We start from the raw sequence: 14,825 nt of genomic DNA, 5'->3' as shown, positions 1-14,825 counted from the left end.
GTATTATTGCTTTAAACTTTCAAGTCTGGTCAGCTAAAAACAGATGTTGCAAACTATGATGGAAACTTGCCTGAGGCCAGAAAAACTGGATAAGGCGTTCTCTAATAGTAAAAAAGAAAACATTCTTTCTGAAATGAGAATGTATTATAAGCATAAAGTTGATATCCTTTAACTTGGTTTTCTATTCCTTGAATATTTAGATCACTGAGTAAATAATGATTTTAGTCTCAGAATTTGATTTTATGATTCATTAGCAATTTTGAGTGGATTTCTACCAACTTACCATAAAAATCTTTTGTGGTATTTTTTGGTGTCCAGTATCATATAAACATCATATTGGAATAGGAAGTATGAATGAGCTGAATTTTATCCTTGGCTACCTGCTCAGTTTTTATAGAGGTAGATGTGAGTGTGTGTGAAAACATGGTGTAGATTTTGGCATAATTTCACACAATACCATTTTGATGCAATGAGTACGTTCAGGGCTGAAGTTCCTATGAAGAAAATTATGAGAAATCTATGCAGGCATTTGGAAAATGGGTGTAACTTTTAATGTATTTTTTAATTTCACCAGTCCTCTAAAGTATCTAAGGATATGGTTAAATTACATGTACAAATATTTGTAAAGAATTTTAAATAGAAAGTAACGTATTAAACAATATTTTTAAGAAGGTGAAAAGAAAAAAATTGGATGATAAAAATTATTTGTGGTGAAATCATCAATCAGTATTTAAGAAAATCTTCAGTCACTTTTTTCATCTATTTATGTATGAGGCAATGTATGCTTACGGTATCTCCCTTGGTGTTATTTGTTGGATGTTAGATAGGTCCAAATCAGTTAAAAATATAGTTACCTTTGACAGTATTGCAATTAATTTTCCAGTTTACTATTTGGTATATAAAAAAAGCAATGCCCCAAGAGGAAGTGCAATCCACAGTATCTAATTAAGGAGGGAGGGAGGATCTGTTTTCATATCAGGTAAGATATTTTACCTGATATTGCTTAAATTTCATTAGAAAATTCAGAGGCTTTTTTTCCCTTTCACTTTCAGCAGCAACAAGAAAAAAATATATATATATACAATGCATGTTTTGTATTTTATATGGTATGTGATCTCTAGGAACTGGGAAGATTCAAAACAAATTCCCGAGTGATGTCCTATGTACCAATCTAATATAATCTATCCATCTTTTGATCACATCTGTAACCTATCCATCTTTTGATCAATGACGCTAAATAATGAACATCGTTGACCTAGTCTAACTTCATTTACAGGTGAGGAGAACCGGTCAGAGCCGGGCCGGGCCACGCCTGAACTGAGGCCTGAGCACCGTGTAGACCGGCCCGGCCCGGGGTGCCGGGGACCGAAATGGACACCAGCTTTACCTCAGCCCAACTCAACGGAAGCATCTGGTCCTCCGTACCTGTGTGATGGTACCGTCTCCCTGCTTTGTGCACGTGTCTTTTGGTTGGTCGTATCTTGTTCGCTGACTGTTGAGTCGGGCATTGTTTTTCAGGCCCCGGGCACAGGTATTTTTGCACAAAGGTGGATTTTAGACTTTGGTTGGGAAGGGAAAAGGGCGAGATATGAGGGCTACCCGGAGGCAGGGAGCTTTGCCTCCAGGCCCTCGGCAGCCCAGTCAGGCCGGCTCCGGCTAAACACCCGAGGCGCGAATCTGCAAAGCCTGAGGAACCGGCCACGGTCGCGGCCACGTGTCGCCTCAGCTCAGCCGCCCCTGGGCCACACCTAGCGCGGCGCTGCCGGCCGCCATCTTGTGCGGCGCGGGGGCGCCTGTTTCCGCAGGCTGCGCGCGGGGCGAGCCCGACCTGAGGTGACCGAGGTGCAGGAGCGGGCGGCGCTGCCAGGGCCGAGGCCGGGGCCGGGGTTGCCCTTGCAGCGCGGAGGCGCGGGCACCACCTGCGTCTTCGCGAAGGAAGCTAGACATCAAGCAGCCCTGAAACACGATTTCGCTGCGGATCCAAGCCTGGCCACTCCTCCTGCCGTCTTCCCCCCGTTGCTTTTCCTCTGCCGCAGGCAGGGCACGGGGAAGTGTCTGCCCTTCCGACCTAACCTAGGGCTGGCTGCCTTTCGTGCGTCCCCTGCAGTGTTCAGCCTATAAACGTCTTCCCTCCGAGTACAGTTTGGTAAGGGGGATCTTTGCTTCATCTTTAGCCTTCTTCTGCTCACCCAGCGGCAGACCTGTGTGTGGGCATGACAGGGTTGCACATCAAGATGAACTGGTTCAGAAGCATGAGTTTTCCTAGGCTTTGTTTTTGGCTTTGTGTGCAACCCAGGCTCCCAATGTTTCAGTGGGGCTGCTCCTGGGAGTGTAGTTAAGTAGAGAAGTATTTGCATCCAAAGGCCCATGTACTTTACAGTAAAATGTTGATATGGAACTTCATTTAACCAGAAGATTTTATACTGTGCTAACCAAAACAAATGTTATTTTTTCTTTTCTTCCCTGCCCCCGCATCCCCTGGACAAGCCTCCTGCACCTCCATCCTGCACCCCACCACCGCTGCCCTGGCTGTGCAGCACTTGCCTGTGCCCCAGCTCCACTCCCTCCCTCACCATGGGGGCTTCAATCTGCGCCCCATGCACCCTTTTACCCCAACAGACTTACCAGCCAGAGGCTGGTCTCCAAGCTGCCTGGCTGCATATCAGCAATCGGATTGGTATCAGCTGACATGGCTGGTCAACTATATCAGCCATTGGTATTGGCCCAAAAAATCTTTATCTGTGCACCCCTACTTGTTAGCAAGACAACTGTTTATTACACGGTGCTTTGAAATTTTAAAATGCCACAGTAATTTAAGTGGAGTGTGACAGTTACGCATTTAATCGTGGAACCAAAATAAAGGCATGTTTCTGTCTGAAGCAAAAAAGTTGAGATTATAGAGAAGCTAAAGAAAGAGGCGTAAGCCTTAAAACTGTCAGATGAGTACAACGTCCGTCTTTTAACAGTTTGACAGAAAGCAGTGCATCCGTTATAAACTCTGTCAGTCATGGACAGTGAAGGAGGATGTGAAGTGAGGAAATACATGAAAGGACAGAGAATGCTACACTGGAAGATGCAGTTCATACATGATTTATTCAAAAGAGTTTAGGGGGGAACCAATACCTGTGCCACTTTTGTGTGACAAAGCCCTTGAGCTAAATCAAAAACTCTGAATATCAAAGCCAGCACTGAGTGTTAAAATGGTTTGGCAACCTGTTCTGGCCATGGGCCAGAATGACCCACCCCAGGTCAGAGGTGGGAGGGTGCAAGGACCCACCTGCAGCTGGTGCTCATCCCTGCAGCAACTCAGGGACCTGGGAAGAGTGACTGCCGCTGAAGCCTCACATCTGTGGGCCAGATTTAATGGTTCTGCGGGCCAGATGCAGCCCATTGGCCGTAGGTTGTTGACCCCTGGATTAAAATATTTCAGGTTGTCTCTCAGATTCAGGGAACTGAAAATGCAAAGGGAAAAACTGTCAGCCAACCAGTAGTTGATTCATTCAAAAGGGTTTTTTCTGAAAAGTGAAAGATATGACAGAAACTGTTTACAAAACAAACAAAACCAATCTAAATTAGAAAGTTTTGCCTCAAAAGACCTTGGCCTCAAGGTGGGAAGCAACAGCTTGGGGGCATAAAGTAAGCAAAGATTGTATCAGTCATGATGCTTGCGAACTTATGCGGCTCTGCAGGTCTTGGATTTTTTATTGTTAAAAATTCTGAGGTTTCCTGGTACTTTTAGAAATGTTGCCACATTTTTGGTGACATACAGAAGTCACAAAAGTTCTTGGGTTGACAGTAACCGGTTTCAGGATTGGGGTGTAAACATGTTCATTCCAGAAGTTCCAAAGCATCAGAAAGAAACTGGAAGGGATTGAAACGTTTTGTTAATGTTGAACCATTCCGTCCATGTGAGGTGAATAAAGCAAATGAGAATTTCAAGGTTATTTTCCTCCTGTCAGATATTATGCTGGATCAAAGGGTGACTGTTTTCTAGCAGAAAACAGCTTCTGTGTTAGTTGTTTCTTATTGATGGTGATGATGAAGGAATTACTAATTTTACCAAAACATGGACCTAAAAGAAGCCTTGTACACAATAGCAGACACTTGGACACCAGTATAATGAGTCATATTGTTCTGGGCCTGGAAAAAACATGTGGCCACCTGCCATGAGACAAAAGTAATGATGATGCTAAATGAAACAGAGGATCCTGCCTTTATATTGGAGTCGATCAACATGTTAGGCAACTCTCAGTTGTGAAGAGTAGCATGAAAATGTAGATCTCCTTGATGCTGGAGATCCAGGGTCCAACCTAATGCTCTCAGAGGTGCTCTTATTAAAGTCCCCAACTCTCCCTCACTTCTGCAAAGCATGTGTAAAAACACCCTAAGTGTTCTGGATAATTCTTTTGTAAAGGGATTGGTGGGGTAAGTGAAATATAGGTTATTTATATATTTGTTAGAAGAATCATTCTTTTTGATTGTAAAAGGGCACTCGAAAGGTTTTTATTTGAAACACTAAATTTCATAGCTCTACAATTTGCAGATAGCTCTGACTGTGTGCTGCACCTACAGCATTGTATTGTGAAGTTTTCACATTTTACTAGAAACACTCCTGTGGTATGTTTTGAAGATTTGCAAGAAGGGCAGATGGAAAATAGTTTTCAAAAATGTTATTCATCACTGACAGTACACTGACAGTACACTGCTCTAGGAGTACTGTTAGAATATTAAAAGTGATTTTTTTAGAGATCTGATACACTTATTATCATTCATACTTGCTATCTTTTGTACTTTATATGAACAATGAAAGACAGTTTCTTTTATTTTATCATCTGATTTGGCTGTTGTTTTTCATGTACTTGCATAGTATTTTATCTGGATGTTCAGCCCATAAAAGTTTATTATTTTATTTTACTTCAGTTTGAGATTTGAACAATGGATGAAACACTGACCACATTGAAATTGATGGGAGTTTTGGCATTAAACTTCTGCAGAGCTAGGTGTTTGCGTAATAAAAGCCATTACATGCATAACACATTGTGTTTTTACTAACAACCAAAGTTAGTAACTAAATATGTTATACTAAACAATACGAACTATCATTAGCTCTTTAAATACAGTAAGGTGAGGGAAATTCTTTAAAACATAGTTTTATCAAGAAAACCTTTTTAACATATGGAATTTTAAATAGGCTATAATGTTGAAGAAAATAGTTTAAAAGTATGTATGTATGTTAAATAACAAAAATCGATCTCTGGACTTGAACTTTCAGACAAAACTCATTAAGGTTCTAGGATTAGGCCACAGCTATTTTCCAGCTATGCAAAGTGTTCCTGTGTAGAAAGATTCTGACTCACTTGTAACTTAAGAATTATACGCCTTAAATAATTGAATAGTTTATTTGGTTTTTTTTTTTAAAGGCAGCAGAATCTGGCCCAAAGACATTAGAGGGCCATTTGTAATTAAAATGAAAGAAAATCATATAATAGGAAATGTATAAATATATATTCCAATAAAAATACATAAACATATTTTTTAAAGTTTCCTTTTTATTTCCGAAGGTGACTTTTCAAAGTTCTAACTGCACAGCGTTTTTTCAAAAGAAGAAAAAACTAAAACCAGGTATGTTTTAGAAAATCCAATATTTGTGATAAAATGCTTTGTGCATATTGTGGAAATTTGGTTAATCACTAGAATACAGGTACAGATTGATTAGGCCTTTGTCTTGCAGGTCTTCAGTGCATACTTAAGAATGCCCATTGGTGTTTGTAGGATTAAGTCATTATTTTTTGTCTCAAAATTTTGCTTAGGAAAAGGGTTGCTTTTTTGCTTTGTTTTGTTTTTTGAAGCAAGACTGATGACACAGAAATCAGAGATGTAAAAGAAAATAAAGCTAATCAATACACTTATTTTTATTTGGTTAGAAAATATTATGGCTCTTCATATGTGTATCATTTTCTACTGTACCATTCCATTACTCATTGTACTGCTTTTACAGTCTAATGAAAATTCATATTTGATTTCAAACAATGCTGGCATCTACAAACGCTGTCTTTTCATTGGAAAGTTTATTTTATGAAACACCGGATACAAGGCAAAAGTAAGTCTTACCTTGTTGAATGTACATAAGTGTTTGTCTTCCTTTTCTGTACTTTGAGCCATTTTACAATAGAAAACAATTGTGGAATTATTTCCCCTGGAGTTGCAAAAAAAGGACTTGGAACTTTCAGGTTTAGAACCCCCATAATGTTTTGTAATAGTCAAAGTACACTGAATAGTGTGACTTTGCACTTATGCTTATATTGTATACAAATATTAATCTTAAAAGCTATGGATTAACCGAAATTTTACCTCTTTAAATTTACTGCAACATTTTAAAGGGAAAAATTAGGAGAAGAAATGATCAGTATGTTGCTTAAGATTAAGTTTTGAAATTAACTTGGAGAATGCATAAGGAATTCCTTTACTTTGTGTTCTTTGTAACAGGTATCTAGAAAATACAGGACCAAAAAATTGGTTTTTTGCTCCTGTTCCATCTATTGCTGAAATTCCAAGTGCTCAGGAGCTAGAGAAGGAACTGGAAAAAAATAACCATCTAGGTAAAATTTATGCAATTCATTTTTTATTATGCAAACAAAATTAGAAGATAAGTATCTGTATTCTCCCTTGCTCCATATGTGGAGTGTTAATGTGAAAAATGCATGCAAATTTAGAAAAAGAAAATCCCTGGTTCAGGGTAAAAATATTATTGTTCATGTTTTTATGGGGCAAAGGAAGTGGAATCTAGACATAAGTCTGCTGTGAATTTCGAAGACATGAGGTTGTCATGATAGTCATATACAGCCCTTGGTGTAGAGATTTGCAATGTGTGGGAATTGGCATTTTGGGAGAGGAGAAGCATGCCCATAACTTATTGGTTCTGGGATGTGGTACAGAAGCATAGGAGACTGTGAGAAGCAGCTGTAAGAATGTGATAATCCTCTTCTGGTCTATGGACCAGCACAGCATTCAGGAAATACAGAGATGATATAAATCAACCTTTTTCTGGCCATATTTGGTGTGAGCCTCGGAAGCTGTACCACTCATGAGGGACAGCTTAGCATCTGCCTTGATAACTTTTATAAAGAATAACTTTTTCAGTTTTATCCTTTGGAGTTTCCACTATGGGAAATTCTTCCCATGAAATGTTAGTGCTCCACAGTCAAAAAATAAACTTGTGCAGCTAAATAAAGTTACTTAGGCTTATGAAAATAAGCTCTTAATAAACTATTACGTAGATATCACAAATATAGAGACTTTATTTTTTGGTTACAAATATATGCCATTAAATTATGGGATGGTGACTAATTCTGTCATTCACAAATTACAGGCATAACCCAAAACTGTTGCATAGGGACTATAGCTCTTACTCTTACTAAGAACTTGAGGATTGATCTATGTTTTATAACGGGGTTGCTCAACTGGCTGCCTATGAGCTGCATGTGGCCCCCAAAGGGTTAAGCTGCAGCCTCCAGGCCTCTGGTCCGGACCACTCCCTCCCCACCACGCCAGCTGCTGCTGCTGCTTCTGCCAGTCTCCGCATCCCTCCTCCAGCTTCCATTTGTTGCTTCCGTCTTTGGGAGCAGGGCAGCACAGGTCAGAGTAGAGCAGCAGATGGAGTCTGCAGCCAAGGGACTTGGTGGATCCCAGAACTTTACATGATGTGAGAGTGCAGTTTAGCAGAGGGGTGCCTGCCACATGGTGGTAGGGGAATCTGGTGCAGTTGGGGCTATGAAGCATGAGTGTACAGTAGACGGTTGATGGCATGTCAACAGGGATTTAGCTTCTTCGACCATCGAGTGTTCTTCCAAGAAGAAGGATTGCTGGGAATCCATCTGATGAAGAGAGGGGGAAGAGTGTTTCTGCAGACAGGCTTGCTAACCTAGTGAGGAGGGCTTTAAACTAAGTTCACTGGGGGATGGTGACCAAACCCTGAGGTAAGTGGGGAAGTGGGAGACCTGAAGGAAAAGCAAGCAAGAGGGGTGTTCTCATACTTCCTGAGAAATCAGGGCAATCAACTAGTTACGTCAGGTGCCTGTACACAAACGCACAGAGTCTGGGAAATGAGTAGGAAGATTTGGAAGTCCTCACACATAAACCAGTCGGCCTCACCTCAGTCCCTGAAAAAATCATGGAGCCAGATCCTCAAGGAATCCATTTCTAAGCACTTGGCAGAGAAACAGGTGATTAGGAACAGTCATCATGGGTTCACCAGGGACAAGTCATGCCTAGTCAACCTGATTGCCTTCTGTGATGAGGGGACTGGCTCTGGATGTGGGGAGACTGGAGAATGTGGTATACCTTGATTTTAGCAAGGCTTTTGATACTGTTTCCCATAGCATTCTCGTAGGCAAGCTAAGGAAGTATGGGCTGGATGAATGGACTGTAAGGTGAATAGAAAACTGGCTGGAGCGTAAGGCTCAGCGTAATAATGGCTTGATATCTAGTTGGCAGCTGGTATTAAGAGGAGTTAGGGGTAGGGATAGGGGTAGATCCTAAGGCCAGTTTTGTTCAGTGTCTTCATCAGTGACCTGGAAGATGGTATAGAGGGCACCCTCAGCAAGTCTGCAGATGACACCAAGCCGGCAGAAGTAGTAGATACGCTGGAGAGTAGGCCTAGGATTTAGAGTGACTTAGGCAAATTGGAGTATTAGGCCAAAATAAATCTCATGAGGTTCAAGAAGGACAAGTGCAAAGTCCTACACTTAGGTTGGAACAATCCCATGTACCGGTACAGGCTGGGGGCTGAGTGGTTGGGCAGCAGCTCTGCAGAAAAGGACCTGGGGGTTACAGTGGACAATAAGTTGAATATGAGTCAGCAGTGTGCCCTTGTTGCCAAAAAGGCTAACGGCACACTGAGCTGCATTGGTAGTTGTGTCAGTAGTTCAAGGGAAATGATTATTCCCCTCTATTCATCACTGATGAGGCCACATCTGGAGTGCTGTGTTCAGTTTTGGGCCCCTCACTACAAAAAGGATGTGGACATATTAGGCAGAGTCCAGCGGAGGGCAACAGAAATGGTGAGGGGCCTGGGGGACATGACTTATGAGGAAAGACTGCAGGAATTGGGCTTATTTAGTCTAGAGAAGAGAAGACTGAAAGGGGATTTAATAGCCTTCAACTACTGGAACAGGGATTCGAAAGCGTATGGAGCTAGATTGTTCTCAGTGGTGGCAGACATTGGTGATGCATAGGAGGTGCATGCAGGTGCATGTGCGCCCCCTGAAAGAAGTGCTGGCAATGCTGCCAGTGGCGCCTGCGGGCAGTCGCTGCTTGCCACTCTCCCCTTGCTGCCGACACTGCTGGTGGTATCTGCAGATGGTCGCTCATCGCCGCTGCTGGTGGTGCCTGCGGGCAGTCGTCACTCACCACCCCCTCGCTCCCCTGGTTGGCAACACTGCTGTGGCCGCCTGTGGGAGCTCCCCGCTCACCACTGCCACCACTGCCTGTGGGCAGTCGCTGTGCTCCCCCCAGCCTCCAGGGACATGCAACTTTGGCTGGGATGATCTAGTTGGGGCTGGTCCTGCTTTGAGCACAGGGTTGGACTAGGTGACCTCCTGAGGTCCATTCCAACCCTAACTTTCTATGATTCTATAATGCAGTGAAGGAGTGGGGTGTGCTTGTGCACTGGGCATGCCTACATGGTGCTACACAATGGCGTGTGACCTGTGGTATGCAGCCCATCCCCCAAGCCTCTTGGCCATTCAGAATTTGGACAGTCCTGTTCTACAACATCCCATTTCTAGAATTTCCTCCAAGTTTTGGAGGTGTGATTGGGCCTGTGAGCTACTACTATTCACTGTAATATCGAAACTACAAGTTTGAGAGCATTTATTAATAGCTAAGGCTGTTAATATAGAAGTGCTGTGACCCCAATTGCATTACAGTTTGTCCAATTTTTTCAGTAGCCTGGTATCTTTTGTTTGTTTGCTAGGACAAGTAGATTTTACAAAGAGAAGGGTAACCTGCTAAAGATAGCCATTAATCCATGCATATCGTAACTTTTTCACGTATGAAGTTTCAGTTGTCTTTGTGACAAGTGGGAAATGACTTGAGGGCAGTCTTTTTCACCTGTGTAAGTTCAGAATATATATGATCATCTCTGCTTCATATAGCAGAGTGTCAACTGACCTGATTTTTGGGAAGCTTTTGGGTGACTGCATGCATCTGTCTTGAATAGAAGGTTGAACTAGATGATTTCCTGGAGTCCCATGCAGCCCTACTTTTTCATGCTTCTATGATGCATAGCAGTGGGTCTCAAACTTTTTTTTTCATGGACCGCTTGAAAATTGCTGAGGGTCTTGGCGGAACACTTAAACGTCTTTGTTCTGCAAATCAAAGCACACAACTCATATTTTAATATTAGTAGTCTTACCTTACAAGTACAGATATTCTTGAATGTTTTGCAACCTTTCTGTGGACCACCTGAATGGATCTCGTGGGTCAGTGGTAGTCCATGGACAACAGTTTGAGAACCTCTGATACATAGGATAGACATTGAGAGAGTAATAGAAAAGTACTGCTAATATGTATAATATATATTAAATTGATCCTATTTTACACAGAGATGTAATGATCTAATCAAATATTTTATAGTGTGTATTTGTTGGGTTATGTTGATATGATATCACAGCAGATTAGACCCCATTTTATGAGAACTATTAAAATAGAAACTTATAAAATTTCAGCACAAATTCCTTTTGACTTGACCTCTAACAAGCAAGAAGTACTTGAGTTAAGTTTAGGAAAAGGAGATAAAAGTCATTTGCAACATGAAAGTCTGGAAGTTGTTTCATCATTTCCATATTCTGACCATGAAAAATATAAAAATGAAATCAGGCCTTGTCAACAACCTGATAGAAATATTTCAGAAACGAGAAAATTAATTAATTTTCCAGAAGATGATGAAAGTACCAACTCAACTTTCAGAAAAAGGTATGTGTTTTAAGTCAATCATCATAATTCATCAGCTATCAAAATCATATTATTATTTTAGATGCATTTGTCAAATACAGAGTTTTTGATCCTTGAAATGAAAGTACTTAATAGGGCTCCAGGTACTAATGTCGGGTTTCTTTTGAATGTAAGAAAAAACACATATTCCCTCTTGGCAGTATTTTAGTACAGTAATTAAATTTGCCCTGAGCTCAACTGCTTCTACAAGAAAGTTAGGCATGGGGTTTATTTTATTATTTTAGAGAAAGTACTGAGTTGCACAAGCATTCTTAGATGCTAAAATGCATCCATTTGAAAGAGAGCTAGAAGACAGAATGCCATTTACATGTTCGGAGATCAAGTGAGCCAAGACTGCCCAGAGAAACCCTCTACATGGTTTCAATGCTGCCTAAAAAGAGAGGTCGTAAATAGAAGCACCTCTTTGATGTCAAAGCTATTACTAATTGTCACAGCCTTTTAAACTTCATTTTTTCAGTTGTGCAGTGTAGCAGTTAATCTAGTGTTAGGATCTAATATCTCTCCTGCATGGAAGCAAAGATGAGTTTAATAGTCTGCCTATGTGAAGTGAGTTAAAAAATAAAAACTTTTCTAGGTAGAACTTCAGTTGGATCAAATAAAGTAAGATGTGCACTTGCCTAGAAAAGACAATTTTAATTTTTGTACTTAGATTTCCACAAACAAAATATATGTATCAAAATGTATATTCTTTGAAAATATCAGGGGAAATATATGATATATAGAATAACAAATATTTTTGTGAAAATATGTCTTTTTCAGCTTATATAAAACAACTGATTTTACGTATGCAAATATAGAACATAAAGATAATTTCCTTCATGGCAGTGGAACTGACATTTCTTGTAAGATAATTAAAAATGTAAAAGAGACTAAAAAAGAAGTGTTATGGAAAGATAATAGTATGCAGGTACTTCAGTATTCAGATTTCAATCTGCATAGTGTAAATGATGTGTTTTCTGCTTGTGAAAATGAAAAAGGAGTCAAAGTACAATCATTTCTTCATGGTTCAGAGACTTCAGATGTGGAAGGTGATTATAACTACTCTTCATAGTATTTCAGAAAAATATTTTCTATGCTGTTTTGATGTGATATATGATGAATATTCATGTTCTAATGCGAAGGAGGATTCAACATATATGTACAATAAATGTTACGAATTGTTGCATAAGATGGAGTAGAAAGACCGCCAAGTCAAGAAGTAGCTTCATAGTTGGTAGGTTTGGAAGGGACCTAAGCAGATCATCAAGTCCGACACCCTGCCATGGCAGAAAAAGAGTACTGGGGTCAAACGACCCCAGCAAGGTGTTCATCCAGCCTCCTCTTAAAGACCCTGAGGGTAAGAGCCAGCACCACTTCTCTTGGAAGTTGGTTCCAGATCCTAGCTGCCCTGACAGTGAAGTAGTGCCTCCTGATATCTAGCTTAAATCTACCCTCTGCCAGCTTGTGACCGTTATTCTTGTCGCCCCTGGGAGTGCTCAGGGGAACAGGGACTCTCCCAATGCCTGTTGGTCCCCCCTGACTAGTTTGTAAACGGCCACTAGATCCCTCCTCAGCCTTCTCTTGTGGAGGCTGAACAGGTTCAGGTCTTGTAGCCTTTCCTCATAGGGTCTGCTCTGCTGCCCCCTGATCGTGCGAGTGGCCCTCCTCTGGACCCTCTCCATGTTGTCCACATCCCTCCTGAAGTGCGGCGCCCGGAACTAGACGCAGTACTCCAGCTGTGGCCTAATCAGTTTCGCATGGAGGGGGAGGATCGCCTCCTTGGACCTTCTTGAGATGCATCTGTGGATGCGTGACAAGGTGTGGTTGGCCTTCCTGACTGCATCCCCACACTGCTGGCCCATGTTCATCTTGGCATCAATGTTGACTCCAAGATCCTTTTCTGCCTCTGCACTGACAAGAAGGTAGTTCCCCAGCCTGTAGGTATGGAGCTGGTTCTTCCACCCCAGGTGCAGTACCTTGCACTTGCAGTGTTGAAACCCATCCTGTTCTCATCCGCCCACTCCTGTAACTTGTCTAGGTCCGATTGCAGCCTATTCTTCCTGTCTAGTGTGCCCACTTCCCCCACATCTTAGTGTTGTCTGCAAATTTGAACAGTGTGTTTTTTACCCCTTTGTCCAAGTCACTGATGAAGATGATGAACAATGCGGGCCCAAGGACCAACCCCTGGGGAACCCCACTGCCCACATCCCTCCAGGTCAAAAATGACCCGTCTACTCACTCTCTGGGTGCAGCCCTCCAGCCAGTTAGTGACCCATCTGACTATGTAGGTGTCGACGCACAGTCCTCTAGTTTTTTAATGAGAATGAGGTAAGAGACAGTGTTGAAGTTCTTCCTAAAGTCCAGAAAGACTACTTCCACTGCTACCACTGCGTCTAAGGATTTTGTGACCTGGTCATAGAAGGCCACCAGGTTGGTCTGACAGGACTACCTCTAATGAAGTAGTCATTAGCAAGCTTCATCTAACTCAGATTAAACATACAGGTTTATTATAATTATATAATCTCCATGACTGGAAATTACATCATTTAGGGAATACCAGTATGTTAGCCAATCACCTGGCTGGGATGGTGTAGACAAGGATTTCCTTAACCAAGGATGGTGGACACCAGGGAGGGTATCAAACAGGGGACAGATCACTTTAGATGTATTCGGTTCAAGGCTGTCCCTCCATAATATCTATTTCTCCTACCGTTAGAGATAGGATACTGTGCTAGATGGTTGGTCTGACCCAGTGTGGCATTTACGTTCGTTTTTAGGGTAGTTCTGCCTTGAGCAGGGTTTGAATTAGATGACCTCCAGAGGTCCTTTCCAGCTCTGTTTTTCTTTGTTTATATAATATAAAACTTTTTGTTCAGAGGTATTGGAAGTGGTGGTGGTATTAGCCTCTCTTTGTACAAAATCAGTTGCTGGGGTACTTCAACCAGAGCTGTCAAATCCTCCCATATCACCCCATGCTGAGTTATAAGCTGGAAACTCCAGTGAATCGTTATATATGATTGTATAATGCTATTTTGAAGGATATTGTTAGAAAACATTGATACCTATTTTTAATAATGTTGTTGCTTTTTTAAGGAGCTGTAGTAAAAAAAATGGAGGTCCTGAGAGCTGTTACAGAAGTCCGTATCTTTTATATATTTATTTTTATTGTTACAGTTATAGTACAACTATTTTACATTTACAAAATAAATTTTCATTTAAAATATCCCGTTTAGTTTCATTTTGCCCATGGGAATTAATACTATTTACTGTATAGCTTTTGTTTCATAATAAGCTATGAATCAAATTAGGAAATAACTCTTACATGTGTGGCATTCAAAACAGTGAAATAGGACAAATAAACATAGTTGAACATTCATTATCTAAGCAAATTTATTCTTTTTCATGTATTCACATTTTTGTCTTCATAGAATCATTTGTTAATAAACGCAATAGATTTAAAATGTCAAAGTGAAAATATTTACCTAGCTGAAATATATGTATTTCAAAAACAGCTAATGTAAATTAGCATTTAGATTAATCAGAAACCTGAACCTCATTTTTTGTCACACTCTTTAAGTAAAAACAAGCTATTCAAACTTCGTTTGATTCAATACTTATATCACCATGTGGATATGATATATTCCCCCCCAAAATTTTACTCTAAACATATTTTAACAGGCTTGCTCCCCTTTCTACCCTGAAATCCATACTATACTTACCTAGCCTTCTGTTTTTGCCAAACTTTTGTTCCTTTTATGCTTTGGATCTGTAGTATTTTGTCATACTGTTAGGTTAAACATTATGAGAAATGAATAGCGAAAATTACATTCCTA

The 14,825-nt window shown here is 40.9% G+C and overlaps 1 protein-coding gene across 1 annotated transcript in view; it reads left to right on the top strand.

Moving 5' to 3' along the window:
* Nucleotides 1-1,641: 1,641 nt before the first annotated feature.
* The window catches only part of HFM1 (helicase for meiosis 1), a 72,455-nt gene continuing 59,271 nt past the window's right edge, over nt 1,642-14,825 (top strand). Inside the window, exons 1-7 of the mRNA XM_090048596.1 lie at nt 1,642-4,425; nt 5,562-5,622; nt 5,999-6,100; nt 6,487-6,599; nt 10,728-10,974; nt 11,773-12,041; nt 14,086-14,133. Coding sequence (XP_089904722.1) covers nt 6,030-6,100; nt 6,487-6,599; nt 10,728-10,974; nt 11,773-12,041; nt 14,086-14,133 — 748 coding nt within the window. The 5' untranslated portion in view covers nt 1,642-4,425; nt 5,562-5,622; nt 5,999-6,029. The remainder of the gene's footprint in view (nt 4,426-5,561; nt 5,623-5,998; nt 6,101-6,486; nt 6,600-10,727; nt 10,975-11,772; nt 12,042-14,085; nt 14,134-14,825) is intronic.

Source organism: Crocodylus siamensis, chromosome 5, assembly GCF_052110815.1.
Source record: "Crocodylus siamensis isolate JL-2025a chromosome 5, ASM5211081v1, whole genome shotgun sequence".
Taxonomy (NCBI): Eukaryota; Metazoa; Chordata; order Crocodylia; family Crocodylidae; genus Crocodylus; species Crocodylus siamensis.
The sequence above is the reverse complement of the archived record's forward strand: the minus strand, read 5'-3'. Positions and strand labels throughout refer to the sequence as shown.